Source organism: Gopherus evgoodei, chromosome 12, assembly GCF_007399415.2.
Source record: "Gopherus evgoodei ecotype Sinaloan lineage chromosome 12, rGopEvg1_v1.p, whole genome shotgun sequence".
Taxonomy (NCBI): Eukaryota; Metazoa; Chordata; order Testudines; family Testudinidae; genus Gopherus; species Gopherus evgoodei.
This window is the reverse complement of record NC_044333.1, coordinates 17,294,778-17,312,740: the sequence shown is the minus strand read 5'-3', so window position 1 is coordinate 17,312,740 and position 17,963 is coordinate 17,294,778. Positions and strand designations below refer to the sequence as shown.

Genomic DNA, 17,963 nt, shown 5'->3' with positions numbered 1-17,963 from the left:
ATCAGGAGTTTGCTAAGGATGCTACTGAATGGATGATTCAAGTAATGGAGGAGCAAACGCAAATGCTAAATTCCTTAATAATGCTGCAGACTAAGCAGATGTGTGTGTGCCCACCCTCTCCTGCAGCACATTCAGAAATCTTTTCCATGCCCCTTGCCCAAACTCCACCCGCACAGTCTTTTCCACTTTCTGGGACTTCTTGGTTTACCCTTTACTCCACCCTCTTGGGCAACTTTCAAAATGATATCTGGATCTACACACAGCTCAGAAAATCTGCCTTTCCCTGGTACCTCCTTTCCTCCCAAGCATCGCTGGGGGAGGGGGAGTTCCTTGTGCAATAAAAGCAAGATTTTTGAATGGTGACTCATCTTTCTTTGTTTCCTACAAATTGAGATAGCAAGAACTACCAATACATATACAAGCAGTTTAATCATTTGCTTACTGGAACATATGGCCCCAAATGTAACCATTGCTTCCTAGGAAAACTACATGTAATGTAATATTGCAGCACCAATCACAGAGATATACATTACTGGTTCTCACTTTCAGAGTGTTGCCTCAAAGCCTCCCTGATCTGAATTGCCTCCCCATGGGTCCCTCTGATAACCTTAGTATCCATCTGCTCAAAATCAGCAGCCAAGCAGTCACCTCAACACTCCACCCCGAGCAAAGCTTTCACCCTTAGCATCACAGAGATTATGCAACGTACAACACGTGTCTACGACCTTATGAATATTATCCTCATTGAGGTCTAACCTACCATAAAGGCATCACCAGCGTGCCTTTAACCTACCAACAGTCCACTGTCATCCGGCACCTACTCAATCTGTTGAACTGCTCCTTACTGCTGTCCAGGTTTCCTGTGTAAGGTTTCATGAGCCATGGCTGTAAGGGGTAGGCCGGGTCTCCCAGGATCACTACAGGCATTTCAACATCCCCCACTGTAATCTTCTGCGATGGAAAGAAAGTCCCCACTTATAGTTTTCCATACAGGCCAGAGTTCCTGAATATGCGTGCATCATGCACTTTCCCAGACCATCCCTCATTGATGTCAGTGAAATGCCCACGGTGATCCACAAGCGCCTGCAACACCATGGAAAAGTACCCCTTCCTATTTATGTACTCTGTTGCAAAGTGGTCTGGAGCCAAATTGGAGTACGTGTGCCATCTATCACCCCTCCACAGTTAGGGAAACCCATTTCTGCAAAGCCGTCCACTATTTCACATGCATTTCCCAGAGGCACGGTCCTTCATAGGAGGATGCGATTAATTGCCCTGCAAACTTGCACTAAACGCAGCCCCAACGGTCGACTTCCCAACTCCAAATTGATTCATGATTGACTGGTAGCAGTCTGGAGTCACCAGCTTCCACATAGCGATTGCCATGCACCTCTCTACTGATAGGGCAGCTCTCATTCTAGTGTCCTTGTGCCGCAGTGCTGGCACAGTTCCAGGAAGGTGCCTTTCCACATCCGAAAGTTCTGTAGCCACTGCTCATCATCCCACACCTGCATGATGATACAATCCCACCATTCAGTGCTTGTTTCCCAAGCCCAAAAGCAATGGTCCATTCTCGGCACCTGTTCCATGAATGCCACAATCTTAACTTGCTCCTATCCATCTCACGAAGCATAGCAGGCAACTGGTAGCTTTTTCAGTTAGGAACTTCGTGATTAACTGCACTGCCATCCGTGATGTCTTCATGACAGTTATCAGAGCACAGGAGAGCAGTGCGGGATCCATCCTTTCTCACAAAGATGTCGGGGTGCGCAGCAAACAAGAGCCATTGAAAAATGCCACAAAAGAAAGCTTTACGCCCATGGAATGCTGGGACAGAAAGCAATGTATAACGGGACATTGAACCCAGTCACAGGATGTGCCACAATCCACTCAGCCTTCCCACGAGACCTAGCAGCAGAAAGTGTTGAGCTGGACTGTGGGATAGGTACCCACAATGCACTACTCACACTGTGAATGCTAGTGCCCCAAGCGTGGACGCGCTCTGCTGACAGAGGGCGTGTGAACATGCAATACTGATTCTTATTATAGCGCTTTTTGAGTGTCCACATAACTTTTGTCAACCAAACTCTTTAGTGTAGACAAGGCCTTAGAAGTGGCCTGACAAAATGGGCAGATGAAAGAAGGAACAGACATTCTCTGTTGTGTTGAGTGCTGAGTATTATCAATGGATACCTGAAGCTCACTTGATCTCTCATTTCTAGTGTAAACAACACTGAGGGTGAAATACTGGCCCCTCTTGAAGTCAACAACAAAACTCCCACTGACAACAATGGGATTAAGACTTCACCCTGCAAGACTGCTAGGTCTGTTGCAGCACCATGGATGTCAATGCAACTTTTGCCATTAATTTCAACAGGAACAGGATCAGACCTTTACTATGTATTTTAGGGATCCAATCTTGCTCCAAGTGAAAGTCAATGAGAAAAATTCCATTAACTTCAAAAGGAGCAGGAGAAGGCACTAAGTGCTCTCCCAGTGCAGGGCTTTATCTTTTTTACCCCTCAAAATCACTGGATTTCAAGGTAGCATATAGTGATTCTATCTTAACAAGAGACCTTCCACGCGCAGTTCACCCAACTGAAAGCAAGACTGATCTATCTGAACATTAAAGTAGAAATCACTGATCTAAAGGCTTGTCTATACTTGAAACACTACAGTGGCGCTGCTGTAGCACTTTGGTGTAAACCTACCCCAACAGGAGGGGTTCTGCCAAGGGCACAGGTGATCCATCTTCCCAAGAGGTGGTGCTGTCTACACTGAGATTTCGGTCAGCTTAACAACAGGGGTTCGCTCAGGGGTGTGGCAACGTACCTAGGTCAACCTAGCTTTTAGTGTAGACTAGGCCTAAGATAAGTGAGGAAATCAAGACACATGGCATCAGGAACCAACCTAGACCAGCCCTGCTGGATTTTCTCTGGAGTAATGCCCATTGCTCTCAAAGATCTGTGGAGAAATTGTTTCACACAATAACTAACAGCGCCTTTTGTGGATCCAATGAACTGGATGGTTAAACCTGTGGGTATCCAACAGAGGGATATACTTTCATGGTGGAGGTGAAAACAAGGGACATTTTTATAGTCAGGGGGTTGGAGAAGAATAAGAACGATGTTCAAGGATTTTCACAAAACATGCATATTACAACAGGAACAGAGAACTTATCTTTTTGTCCTTTGCATTTAAAAAAAAAAATCTGTAAAGCAGAAACAGGCTACATTTGACCAAACTTCTGGAAGGTGTAACATGAATCATACATGTCAAACTGTAACTGTAACACAGTAACGATTTAACTTTATCTTTGTAATCGTAAGAGATCATTATTAAATTCACTAGGGGGCATTAAGTTTTCCACAGCACCCATACAATGCATTTAAACAATATTATTTTTCTCTATATGTGTATTTTTCTCTATTGTGTCTTAATTCAGATTAGAGAAAGCAAAAGATGTATTCGTTTTAAATCCAGTTGCTCTGCTTGGAGAAATATTGACTGCTACTATTCTGAAGGAGAGCAATTTACCAAGTTTCAGCTACAGAAAAAGGTAACGAGAAAAGTCTTTTTGTTCTGTGTTTGTACCGGGCCTAGCACACTGGGGTCATCATCCAGAACTATGGTTTCTAGGCACAACAGTTACAATAAAGAAGAAAGAATTAACTGTTCTGTTTCTGGTCTAGCAAAGAGAAAATATTGGGTCTGAGAAAATCAACTCCATAAAAGTTGTCCTGTCAGAGCCTAGAGGTAGAGTGGGCTTTAAAAAGGGCCACATACCAAGTAGGGTAAGATCAGTTAACCCTTTACAGTATTTGACAGCAATACTAAGACTTGGTCTTTTTCCAGTAATGGAATCACTCTTCTATGACTGAGGACATGGCTACACTGGTGCTTTACAGCGCTGCAACTTTCACGCTCAGGGGTGTGAAAAACACACCCCTCTAAGGGTATGGCTACACTTGCACTTCAAAGCGCTGCCACGGCAGCACTTTGAAGTTTCGAGTGTGGTCGCAGTGCCAGCGCTGGGAGAGCTCTCTCCCAGCGCTGCACGTACTCCACATCCTCTACGGGTGTCGCTTGCAGTGCCGGGAGCCGCGCTCCCAGCGCTGTGGCACTGTTTACACTGAGGCTTTACAGCGCTGTATCTTGCAGCACTCAGGGTGTGTTTTTTTCACACCCCTGAGCACGAAAGTTGCAGCGCTGTAAAACCCCAGTGTAGCCATGGCCTGAGCGTTGCAAGATACAGCGCTGTAAAGCCTCAGTGTAAACAGTGCCGCAGCGCAGGGAGCGCAGCTCCCAGCGCTGCAAGCGATACTCGTAGAGGATGTGTAGTACATGCAGCGCTGGGAGAACTCTCTCCCAGCGCTGGCACTGCGACCACACTCGAAACTTCAAAGTGCTGCCGCGGCAACACTTTGAAGTGCAAGTGTAGCCATACCCAAAGACTGGGTTGCATTCGCACTTGCCATTCTACATACGCAGCAATAGGTCCTTTACCGTTTGTACAGCTCTTAAAAAGTTCTGTAAAGCATTCATCATTCACCTGTCACACAACACAAACTGATCCCTTTGAAATGAAAATCTAAAAGTAAATGTGTTAGTCAATGTCTGCCACTGAAACAAGCAAGCCCAATGACCATCTATAAGCCTTGAGGCAGGTAATTCAGTTCAAAATGAGATTAGTGAACAACAGTATGTTTTATTTAATTAGGACGAACAGAAGAGATAAACCTCACAGTAGGGCAGGTAATGACATTTCAAAAATAATTCATGCCCAGGTAACAAAAGGGCAAATTTCAATTACATAAAAAGCTAAAAAGTTGACTTAACATATCCAAGAGGGAAAAGAAAAAATTAATAAATGCACTGCATATGATTAACAAGTGGCATTTGCAAGCACTCCACATTGTTATGTTGCCTAGTCTATTGATAGAAGGCAAAAAATAAGGTTCTGTTTCTAAGCAAATGCAAACAACAGAATGAAGTAGTTAGATGCAGACTGGTACAGCAACAATATATAGAAACGTAGTCACCTAGTGGAAATCTAACAACACACCCCAATTCATTGGACTGCAGGTATATTTTAAATATGTCTCAGCTGACTAGCTTTCAGCCACATCTAGTCCCCCATACAAACACATCACTACCTCGATATAACGCCACCCAATATAACATGAATTTGGATATAATGCGATAAAGCACTGCTCGGGGGGGGGGGGGGGGGCTGCGCACTCCGGTAGATCAAAGCAAGTTCAATATAACACGATTTCACTTATAACGCGGTAAGATTTTTTGGCTCCCAAGGACAGCGTTATATCGAGGAAGAGGGGTACTTTAAAAATACTAAAATTGCTGTAAGCTTATGCCTGCATTCGCAGAAAAAAAGGGGGAAAAAATCACAAGAGACAATTTAATGTCTTAGAACTCTTCCTTTCGAACAGTGGTTCTCAATCAGTGGTCTGGGCCTCCTGGGGTCCACCAAGCAGGGCCAGACTCACTGGGGCCCAGGGAAGAAAGCCTAAGCCCTGCTGTGCAAGGATGAAGCCTGGGGGCCTGAGCAACTTAGCTGTGGCACAGGGCCCTGGGCAATGACCCTGCTTGCTATGCCTTAACACCAGCCCTGGCTTTTATATGTAGAAAACTGTTGTTGTGAAACAGGTGGACATGGAAGGTTTGGGGGTTTTTTTGTTGTTGTTTTTTTTGGGGGGGGGGGGTCAAGGGGAGGTTCAGAAAGAAAAAGATTGAGAACCCCTGCTTCAGCCCACTCCATAAAATGGCTCTGGCAAACCACTACCATTCAGTACTACAAAAAATATATATTCAGGTGCAGACAATGAGATGTAGTCCTTAAAACTGATGTTTTTTCTTTAAGAAGCCAAGTAACCTGGTTTTCGAAGTTTACAAACAAACTACATGAAAGAAGCTGCACAAAGTACAAATGTAGCGCAAGGCTTTGGTTCTAGACTCATAATTATATTGAATATATTTACACCGTAGAGCCTTGCTAATTCTCACTTCACTAATCCACAAACCAAAATTCTCATAAAAAAATTATCCCCCAGAAAAGGTAGTCTCACCCCATTTGTCATCCAATAATTAAAAGAAGAGAGATCTAAATAGGTCTCATATTACTAACAATTCATTACTACAGTATATTTACTAGGATTCTATGAAACACCATAGCAGCCATCTTTTCTCATAGGCATTTTGGGGAGGTGGCATTTATGAGTTGATGGGCTAGATAAGGGGGCTGATTTGGAATTTATAAGGCAGTTCAATTAGTACGGTTGGTTAATATCTTTTGTTTGGGGGGATAATTTGCTAAGAGTCTAGCCAGAAAACATAGTTTGGGATTAAGCATGAGGGTAAATGTATCCAATTTTTTTTTAATCAAATAGCAGGTTTCATATTTTTAAAGTGTTGTGGAGCACCAAGAGCTTGACCCTACAAATTGAAAATAAAGAAATGAGAAGAGATTAAACTATTCTTGTAAAAATACCTATGTAAACACTCTATATTTATTAAAAGCAAAGTAAAGGTAAACCCTAAAATATGAATAAACTATTGTCATTTACTGACCCACAAACAAGTTAAGTTTTGTAAATGTTCATTGTAATTTTTGATCCCTGGATGACATCCCACACATTTTTCATACTGAAATGATTTCAATCTAGTTAATCAAATAGGTTTAAAATAAAAGTTTTGTTGGCACTAATCAATAGATAGAGCCAAACCAAAACCCAGTCTTGGGTAAGGCAGTTTGTATTTACACAACTCTAACACATCTGCAAAACATCATCATTTTTATATCCAGTTCAGAGGATGGCATGAACATCTGCTTTCATTTCAAGACATTAATTTTCAATTATTGAAGAAAAACAAAATAAATCCTTACAAATTACTGGTAACGGTGGAATCTTTTGTTACTCTATTACTTTACAATAGTAATTTAGAAATCCCACAATTAACATTCCCAACAAGGGCTTTCTGATGGTTATTAGTCATTTGTGGCAATTCAGTAATGAATGATGTTCTTTATGCTGCTCTGATTTTACACAAAGTATATTTTAGAGAAGAAACAATAAGCATTCTCTGCTAGCATCTATTGCCTTGTAACATTATTTTCCAGTGGTTAAAATTAGATGAAACATGACTAAAAGCATTAGATTTCTATCTTCTGCCAATTTTTGTTTAAGCCCTTCACTTCACCTATCCTACACTTTTCAATTTTTCCTTACATTTAATAGTTGTAGCTGCTAGGACTAGTGAGACCAGATCACAATTAAAAGGTTTTTGCATACAAGACTAGAGTTCCAAACAGTAAGCCCTCTAAACAATACAGATATCTTCCCCAGGAAACCAGACTGTGGGAGAAGGAAAAAAAGAAGAAAGACTTCTGGAGCTCATGGGAAACCTCACTGTACTCTTATATCAAACTATACATGCAAATTTAAAAACTACTATGTAGGTTAAAATCTAAAGGTCCTTGCTCAACATACTGTGAGAACATTTGAATCCATGCAGTATCAAGAGCACAATGAACCAACAACATCTTCAACGATGCTAAATCCCCAAAATGCTACGCTTGGTACAGAACAATCAAGAGTGTAATATTACTTGAGATGAGTTTTATCTATTTTAGCTGCTGCCTTCACTGTATCAATAAGAATCCACTGAAACTTGAATGAACTGTAAAATTAAAGGATAATCACACAAGTCTCTTGTATTTGGCAATTATGATTATACTTGTCAAAATTTAATTTGTAGAATGTACTGTACCACTAACGTCAAGTTCTTCTCTATCAGCTGGGAAAAAAAGAAAATTATATCTTTAAGACACGTATGAAAGACATTGTTACTTCCACAGTCAACTCTGTAACTGAGCTCCGACATTGTATAATTGACTTTGCAAGCAGAACAACAGCAATATAACAAAGAAAATGTCAGTGTTTTCACAGCGCTAATCTATAGCACTAGGAGGGCCTCCTGCTGTCAGCCAGAGCTGACAATACAATAGCTTTCAAAGGGATATTACCATCACGCTTTTATTCTTGACATCAATCAAGACAAAGAGAATCCTTTTCACAAGACATTAAAAATCAAACCTTTGTATGAGCGGATAGGTAAAACAGCATTCCTTTAAAGAAGATCATTCATAGCAATCAACTAATTGGAGCCTAGAAAACGGCTGAAGTATTTTTATTTACTTGCATATAATAAAGTACAGAGCAAACTTGTTTTTTTGAATGACACAAATGAGGCAGGTATGCTGTGAATCAAAAGTTTCTATCAGCATTTTTTGCCAACTGAAAGCAAAAAAATATGACAGCAATTCTGCAACTTCAAGTAGGATAACAAATCTAGACTTAATTAGTGCATCCTTTTTGCAAAACAGTTTGATTACTGACTAGCATGTTTATGCACAAAATACCATTGCAATCTGACAGCAATTTGCAGAACTGTCAAATTCAGCAACCAAAGTGCATCCAATGTTTAAAACCTTGTGCCAATATGAATGTAGTTCCCACAAACTGTATTCAAGTAATTCTTCAATTAAATTACATAGAACCTTGAACCCGTGGTTCTATTACCAGGAGCCTAGTATCTCACATGCTCTCTTATTTAATTGGTTCTCAAACATAAGTAAGCTGTAACATAAGCTATTATTCAATATAGGATTCAACAGAAACCATTAATAATTATCATTGTCAGTTAAATGGCAGCTTTAGAATACAGCACCTCTATAAAGTTGGTAGAAGAAACACTTTTAAAGGTATTTCCTTTTAACTTATTAAAGATCACATCTATCAGAGAAATTAATGGTGCACTGTGATGTTCACAATTGCATTATGGTTCCGAGGTTCACATTCAATTGATTTGAATTAATCTGAATAATGTATATCTCTTCTTTACAAATATTAACTATAAATGTCATTGACAAAACATATTACTGACAACTTGACAAAGAAAGATTTTGCTCACTTTTGGAGAATTTTTTTTTGGCTGTCTACAAGTACACATTTAATATGGAAAAAAATCTTTAGGATAGCCATGCATCTTACAACATTGTAACTGTTAACAGAGCATGTAGACTATAAATGACATAATTATGTTAAAAGTTGCCAAAGACTCAGCATATCATCTGTTTTTATGCTAGCCTGACCCTCTCTTAGTAAGCTTCACTTAAATTAAGTAGAATGGTCTCTCCGTCAATCAACTGGAAGGTTGGATTCCTTTAAATTTTTCCATTCAAATTAATGTTTAAAATTAATCAATGTATTGAATTACAAAGCTTAAATCCCACCTCAGGTAAAATTCCACAGCTACCAATCTAAATGGATGGTTACTAATACAGTAATTATTGCAACTTTTTATTATACTGAACCAGAGACCTAGTGTTACAGAACAAGTGCAGGGTGGTTCTGTCATCCAGTTGTTTTAAAAATCTTCATTCCATATCATTTAAAATTAAGAACTTGTCAACATTTGTTACTTCTGTCAAATTAGTTTGTTATTGTAATGACAAAGATTGTGCACCTTTCACTGTTAATATGCAGTCAACCTGCATTTTACATGTAGAAAACTCCCTTACATCACAGGCATACTTATTCCATTTTAGTACTTAAGCTTTTTGCATGGAAATGGATGCACAAATCTCAACAGTGGTTATTAAGTATAAAAGCTGTTATATAATGTGAAATAAATATACAGAAAAGAGAACTATTTGAAGAAGTCATAAATCCTATGCATAGATCTATATAATTTATACTCGTTTTCCTTCTCAGTTGAATTAGGAAACCTGTGACCTTAGAGTGCCTTTATTTATTACATCTCAATTATTTCCATAGAAACATGTACTGTGGCAATTTACTAGGTTGCCAACTCCCTAGACTACAAGATGTATGTGATGGACTTTTTAAAAGCCAAAGATATGGATGAGTAAAAGAGAAGGAAGAAATTGTCTCTCATGTATATGAGTTAGGACCAAGTGCTTGCGTGTACACACCGTTATGAATTGCAATGTACATAGATTCACCCAACATTTCCACCATTAATCAAGATATTCTTCAGACTGCACATTAGTCAATTAAAATTAGAAAGTGTAATTTACAGTCAGTTTATGCAGGACTGGAGAAAACATTCCTAGTAATTAAAAAGGTATGCAAAACTTAGCATCTTAAAACTTACTTGGTCTTCTATAGAAAGTCATTGTTGTAAATATATATCTAGACATTTATGCTTTAGAAGGGATGGGAAATACTTTATATTGAATATTTTAATATTCAATTTAAAAAATACCGTTGCAAATCATGGTGCCAACTGTACCAATATTGAGTTCAAAATTAACAAAGTAAAACAATAATGCCTTGTGGTGAAGTTTGCCACCCAAAAAAAAATGAAGTAGAAAACAAATTAAAAATAAATGGCAAATGTATAATTTTATTAAATAAAAAGGGTCAAGGGTTATTGTTAAATCAGCTTTTCAAACTAACACAGTTTTTCAATGCCACTTAACTATTTCCTGTACAATACCTCTAGTACTTAATCACAGAACAAAATATTTTGAACCTCCAGAGGCCTATCCACCAAATGGGATCCCCCTTTTCAAGGGAAGTCATGACCTGAGGCCTGTATGATTTTTTCAAACTGCGATTCTTCTTGTTTCAAATACCATTTTCAGAACATGCACTAGAAATAGTTATACTTCTCTCCTTTTTTCCTCCTATGGTCTGTAACACTTCATATACCAATTACAGAAGAGCTGCATTTACAGGAGATTGTCCTGAATTGTGGAGGTCCACAATACCATACTGTTAAAGTGACACACAGCAGAGAGGCTAAAATACTATTAATCTTTAAGAAACACATTCCAGCTTTTTGTTTAAAGGTGGAAGTCTTACTTTTACAATAACTTAATACACATCTAAGAGCAAGGATTATATAAAAACAAAATTGGGAGTGTATCTCAAAGCAAAAGCTAATATTATGGAACAGTATTTCACATGCAGTACCTCTTAAATGCATCCAGTTATTTCACTTCTTAATTACCATTATGATTAAATGAATGTATTTTCTACATCTAAAAGTTATTAAAAACAAACACTTTTACAAGTTTTTTCCGTTAAAAGCATCCCATTTTGTGCTGCTATAACAAAACTCCAAACCACTAAGTTTCTGATTAACTACTACTTTGTATATGAGACAGTAAAATGTTAGCCACTGAAGGGTTAGGATAACATTTGGCTTTGACTAGCAAGTATTCTAAAATCACTGCTGCATTGTCACATCAATTTACTGACAACTCAAAAAGAATGCAGCTCACACAATACAGCACATAGGTATTGCGGCCTTGGCCTTTATGTGTACATTTTATAGACAGCTGTTTTCTTGAAGTGATAATTCTCAGATTTTTAAGTAACTCTTAACTGTAAATGTTTAAATACTGTATTATGCCCTATAGAATGACTATTTGGGATGAGTTTATTTGTAAAGTTTAACCTTTCACTTCTATTTTAAAATATCACATTCTACTTCAGTGTACCTGACTCTAAATTGGACTATTGTCTCTGCAGTTCCTAATGACTTATCCGTCTTAGATTTAAATCCTGACGCTATTTGACTACTGAATACATAGATTTTAATGTTTCCTTTCTTTGATCACCCTTAAGGGTATTGTACAGTAAACAGAGGAAACAGGTCAATCATAGACTGTTCCTAACGGGACAGAAACATTAATTCCACCTACCTGCTAAGATGCTATTTTTCTCCACAAACATAATTTTAAAACTACAAGATCCTGACACCAAGAGACAGCAAGACTGGAGTATGCTAAATGATAAACTTTTTATTCATCTTTCCAAATTATTTTGCCAGAGCACCCTCTGACATGGAAATTCTATAATAGCTTGTTAAATTAGTGAAATGTGTGTGCTTATAAAGTATTTGATTGTATCTATCTTTGGTTTATTTCTCATCCATCACCATGGCAATTCTGTTATAATATGTTCTCCAATTAACAGCTTCCCCAATAGTTATCTAGCTGCATCTTGATAACTTCTGGCTTCAGGTCCATAACATCAAAACAACTTGGCATAAAAGGGAATATGATAATCACATGGACATGATATGACATATCCACTGTATTCAAAACACTGGGAAAAAAAACTTGTTAGGATATATAACATCATGGATTCTCAGCAATACTCAGAGCACAGTTTTCAAAAAAATATTTTAAAACAAGGAAAACTTCACCACACCCCAATTCATGCTTATTGACACTGGAGCCAACTTTGTGGATCTGTTTTCAACCTTTTCATACCAGCCATAAATACTCAACAAGAGGCATGTGACTAAAAGGTACACAAAAATCAGAACAGAAGTACTTGTGGCACCTTAGAGACAGACTAACACAGCTGATACTCTGAAACAAAAATCAGAGTCACAGGAAATCCAGTCTGCCATGACACACAGATTCCATCTGGGAATTCACAGATACTGTTTGATATGCTTCCCCTGATCAACCACTTTGTTACTCTAACAGAAACCAACCTATGCCACTCTCTCCAACTATGCCTGCATACATAGACTTTAAAGCCAGAAGGGGCCATCATGATTGTCTTGTCCGGACTTCTGCATATTGCAGACCACGGAACTTCACCCACCAGTTGTACTTGGCAGCAATGGGGATAAGGGGAGAAAGTGGCAGAGTCTGGCAGCCATTATAGAAACAGAGCAGCAAATTGTATACTCTCGAGTGTGAGATTACTGTCTTTCTAAAAGATAAATGGGGAGGGAGATTAGCCCCAAAGAGAAGGCCAGTTCTGCCATACAAACAGAGCAGGCAGTTGCAAAGGACTGCAAAATATTGGGGATAGCAACATGTTCACTGATGCTCTATTGTTCCAATGGCCGTGGGCTGCCAGCGACATTCAGCTCCTAGTGTGCCAAGGCCAACTAAGCCCCTAAAATGGATGATGTGAAATCATGGGAGAACCTTTCCTCCCTACAGGCAGGTGAAATAATTCAGATGACCCCCTCCCCCTTTTTAGAGTTTGAAATAGGAAGTAAAAGGAGGTTTTCATACTGTGGGAAACCCCTGGCTCAAGTCTGAGAGCATACCCACCAGCCAATGCAGAAACCAGTCACTAAGCTGAGACTATGCTTCCTTATTTTAACATTAGCAGAGGATGGAAACAGAAAAGCGAGACCCCCTGTAATCCAGATTATGTGGGGCCTGGGAGGGCCCTTCTCCACAAAGCCTTGCAAACTTGTCAGAAAGACTTAGTCAGCTCAGCCTCAGGACCCACTACTCACCTGAACTTTACTGGCCTGCCCAAACAAACATTGCTGAGCTGTGGCAAGGGAATTCTGCCAGGCAGCCCTGGCCTTGTGAAGTAGGGCCAGGGGCACTTCGTGGTCACTTGTGAGGGGTGATTTTTGTGTTGCACGAGGATGCGATTTGTGTTAGGGGCTGGGAGTTGCAATGATCAAGAGGACACACATGCGAGGTGTGCGCTGGGGGCAAGGGGGGGCACTTTGCTCATTCTCGACCAGTGACAGGCGCTGAGAGACGGGGCTGGGAGGAAGATGCTGGTTGTGCCAGTGGGGCCAATCCCCCGACCCAGCGCTCATGTGGCGACGGGCCCGGGGTATGGGGGGCGGCCGGGCGAGCCCCCCCTGCCCCGCGGGTAACTCCAGAGCTGGTACCAGCCGCGAGGAAGAGGCGGGCAGCCGGGGGGAGGGGTCCTACTGGCGAGCCCCAGGCTCTGAGCCGCGCACGCAGCCGCCCAGGCCCCAAGCCACCAGCCAGGCGGCGGCATTTTGTTGGGGGGATTCGCAATCCCCGCCAAGCTTGGCCCCAACCCCTGATTGGTCACGCGGCGGAGGCTGGCGCTGAGGCGGCTGCTTTCCGCACCCAGGCGGCGGCGGTAGCCATCAGCTGGAGCCAGCGGCGAGCGAGCCGCTCACCACGGCTCGGTGGGCGGCTGGGGGCACGGGCGAGAGACGGACACACGCAAAGCCTGGGCCAGGCTGCGACCGGCGCGCTTACCTTTCACCGAGCGGGGCTTGGCTTGCTTCCTTCTGGACATGTCCAGGCTCCTCGGCTCGTCCTGCGGGGCTCCTCCGCCTCCCTGCCCGCTCCCCCCTTGCTCTCGGTGCCTCTGCCTTCTCCTCGGCCCTTGCCACTTGAAACTTTGTCTGCTCGGCGCTACCAGGCGAAGGAGCAGCAGCAGCAGCAAGATCGATTATTTGATTTCTCACTTCTTTGCCTGTTGCAATGCGGCAACTTCAGCTCCTCTTTCCACCCTTTGGGAACCTAGAGTCTGCCCCCTCCCCCCCAAAAAAATCACACGCGCAACAGTTGCAATTTAAAAAAATGTGCAAATAATAAAAACAAACCAAGCCCAGCCCGCTCCCCCACTCGGCTTTTTTTGTTCTCTTTAAAGTTTGCAAGCGCCCTGCAGTTTTTAGCCCCGTTCAGACTTTCACAATAAAAAACATTTGCACCGAGCAATTAGAGCTGATTACATGGGAGGGAGGAGGGAAGAGAGAGAGAATAGGAATTAGGAGTATTAAATTGACTAAAAATATGAGAGGCGCTCTAGGGTGCAACCTTGTTGCAATTTAAAAAAAAATATGCCCTGACTCCAATCAGCCCCCCCCCGCTCCTTTTTTTTTTTTAAATTTCCTCCCCTTTTCGGGTCTCCTGCAAATGTTTTCAAGAGAAGGGCGAGGAGTCTTATTTTTAGGAGAGAGGAGCAGATCTCTCGTCTTTCCCCTTCCACCCCAGTCCTCCCTCCCCCTTTTTAAAAGCTAATGTCGCTTGCAGGCTGGCTCCTTCCCTCTGCCTTGCAGCCGTCCGGGTTTCTGTCCTCCTCCTCCTCCTGCACAAATGCACTTCTGAAAACAAGGTAAGTGTTTCTTTGCATCGATGCAGGGGCTGCTAGCTGCCTCCATGTGTTATTCGCTGGAAGGTGGCACTGTTCCTGCCTTCATTGCTGTTGCTGCTGCTGCCCTGGGTTTTTATTTTCTTTAGCACTCGCCAGCCTCCCTCTCTTTTCTTTGTCCTGGCTCCTTTTCCTCCTCCTGATCTTGCTGCTGGGGCTGCAGTGCAGACACACATAATAAAGCCAGGCTTGGCTGGAAATGTAGCTGAGTCCCAGCAGGAGGATGTGAGGAGTGGAGTCCCGGCGGGGGAGCGCTCTGATCCCGTAGGGAGCCCCGCACAGCCTGGGCTGATCAGACGGAGAGAGAGCCAACAGCACCGAGCCATGGACAGCCCTGGAAATACAGCTCCGGTCGCCCGCAAAACACGGACTCCGCAGGGCGGAGGGAAAGGCGGCGGATTGGAGTCACCAGGCGAGGAGGCGACTCCGCGGAGGCAGGGGTCGCTTTAGCATCACCAGCCGCAGAGGCTGCCGCTCGCGCTGCCGGCACCTTCGCCTGCTTGGCTGCTCCGCTTTATTAAACTTTCTCTCTTCGTTCCCCTTTTCCTGCAGCCTCGTGGTTTCCTCTTCAGCTCGCTCGGCCCCCTTCCCCCCCCCGCTCCGTAGGAAACCCGATTAACCTGCCATCCCCTCTGCGCTAAACCAGACCTGGGTCCTCTTTGTCTTCCTGTCCCCTCGGCCAGTCCCACTTTCCCTGTACACTTTCTTGGCAGAGCGGGTGCTTTCTTTTCTTGTTCCTGGAGGGAGGATTTTGTTTGTTTCCTGACCAAAGCGATTCAGTGATTTAATGCAGCTATAGTTTGGCGGGGGAGAGAAGCTCTCCCAAATCTGTAATTATACTGGAAGGCATACGACACCTCAAGGCTAAACAGGGAAAGATCCCTGCAAAGCAACAGGAATAAAATATGAGCTCACCCACAAGGCAGAAGGCAAACTTTTTGTTCTGGAGCTCTGTGCAAAGAAGGGGTAAAGTCCGCACACTTATTTATTTGGCGCGTGGCATACATTACCTCTATAAGTTTTCTTTTCCCTCCTAATAGTAGATGTGTTTTAGGGGTGTGTATTTCAGAGCGATTGTGTGCTGCTGTGAAAGAGGACTCCAAGCCTTTGGTTGAGCTGGGACATAGATTAACACCATAATAAGCTATTCAGCCTGAGCCTCTGCAAAGTTTCTGCCAAACGTCTGCAGCCCTGCCAGCATCTCCACCATATTCTTCTGTCCCTTCCCCCAACTCCGTCTTACAGCGATACTGAATATTGAATGGTTAGGACACAACAGAAATGGTATCAGTCTTTCATGATCAATAAGTTCAGTCTTAAAGCCCAGAAAAGGAAAATTCATTCCCCCGGTTACTAGTTACCCAGGGCAACCTGAAACCATAAAAACCCTGTATCCCACTGAGATAACTTACACGGTCTTCTTGCTATAGAAACAGGTACATATTTCTTCGGTCATACTAGGGGAAGATCGGACATTAACAGTGCCTGTCAATTAGAGAAGTGAGAAATCTTCCTGAATTCTTGGTCTACTCTAAACCTTAAAAGGTGGATTCTGGGTTTTTTAAATTTAGCAGTAACTAGAGTTTCCTGAACCTTTTTCTGATAGAAAGTATTCTAGAAAAATCCTAAATACGTTAATCTTACGTATAGAGCACTTGATGCTGAGATGGATCTTTTACTGGAATGGTAGAGAAACAATTACTGACAGTTTCTGTCACTATAAGCCAGGGTTCTTTTCCTAACATAATTGTACAGCTTTCAGGAGCAAGACACACCTTCAACTTTAATTCATTATATACTGACCTCCTTAAGAGGAACTGTTTTCAATCACATTATACACTTAAGACATCATTAAAGCAAATCAAAGGAAAGGTCTGGACTTCAAAAGAGCTAATATCTGTGGTGGAGTGGAACCATTAGTACAGATATTATGATGATGGGCACATTAGAAATACCTAAAAACAGGTACTGTGGGTCTGATCCTCAGCCAATGTAAGTCAGCATCACTCTATTGATTTCAACAGAGCTAACCTAGCTGACTCAGAAATTAAAATAACACAGTGCTGTAGTGAATTTAACTAAAGGATCTTTAAATAATATGTCTGGTAACAATTTTCAGTTGGAAAACATCTCTTTGTGTTTTACATAAACTCACAAATGAGATCTAAAATTGTAAATTCGTTTCACTTAACTGAATTCCATACTTACCTATAAAGGTTTTTTAATACATCATTAGGTAGAATTTTAATAAACATTCAGTGGTGACAAAGGCTGTGGGTTCCATTAAAAATAGAATAAAGGTTTTACAATACCTCTACAGTATTCCTCCAGATTACCATCATAAAATTAAAATATAGTAAAAACATATTTCCAATAACATTGCAATAATCAAGATATAGTTCCCCTACATCAGCATGATCAGTATTAAAGAATAGGGCACAGTAGAGTAACCTGGAATGAAGATGGAAGGATTTGAAAGAGCCTGTGGTCCTGATTCTGATCCCAGTCTGAATCAAAAGTAACTTCATTGAAGTCAGTGGAGATATAGCAATATAAAAACTAGTGTGAAATCAGAATCGGGCACTCTGTAGCCATATGTGATGCAGGATAATTATTGACAAGACTCTACGATGAAATCCTGAAGTGTGATGACTAGTCAGACTACATCTCAAAACCCTTTAATTACAGTAGTTTCATACCAATGTCATGGTTGGTGTCTAAGAAGGAGCAGTCCAAAACTACTACTATTCTATGTCAAGGCCTCTTAAAAAGTATCCAGTTCATATCTAGTGAAGAAGAAATGAAAACAACAAACTTGAAGAAAAAAAAACTTTACCCATTTTTAAAACACCCCCACCCCCAATATCTTTATCCCAAAAAATATATATGGAATTCTCCTATGCTCTGATTCATCAGCACATCTCTGTTCAGCAAAACATTTAAACATGTGCTTAAATACTTTGCTGGATTGGGGCCAAAAGTACATAGATTTTCAGATGTGCTTGA

General features: G+C 41.4%; 1 protein-coding gene across 4 annotated transcripts in view; it reads right to left on the bottom strand.

Moving 5' to 3' along the window:
- The window catches only part of ZNF423 (zinc finger protein 423), a 341,247-nt gene extending 326,019 nt beyond the window's left edge, over positions 1 to 15,228 (bottom strand). For all 4 annotated transcript variants that reach the window (XM_030581924.1, XM_030581926.1, XM_030581925.1 and 1 more), the window contains exon 1: positions 14,060 to 15,228. In XM_030581924.1, the coding sequence (XP_030437784.1) occupies positions 14,060 to 14,099 (40 nt within the window). In that variant the 5' untranslated portion in view covers positions 14,100 to 15,228. The remainder of the gene's footprint in view (positions 1 to 14,059) is intronic.
- Positions 15,229 to 17,963: the final 2,735 nt, after the last annotated feature.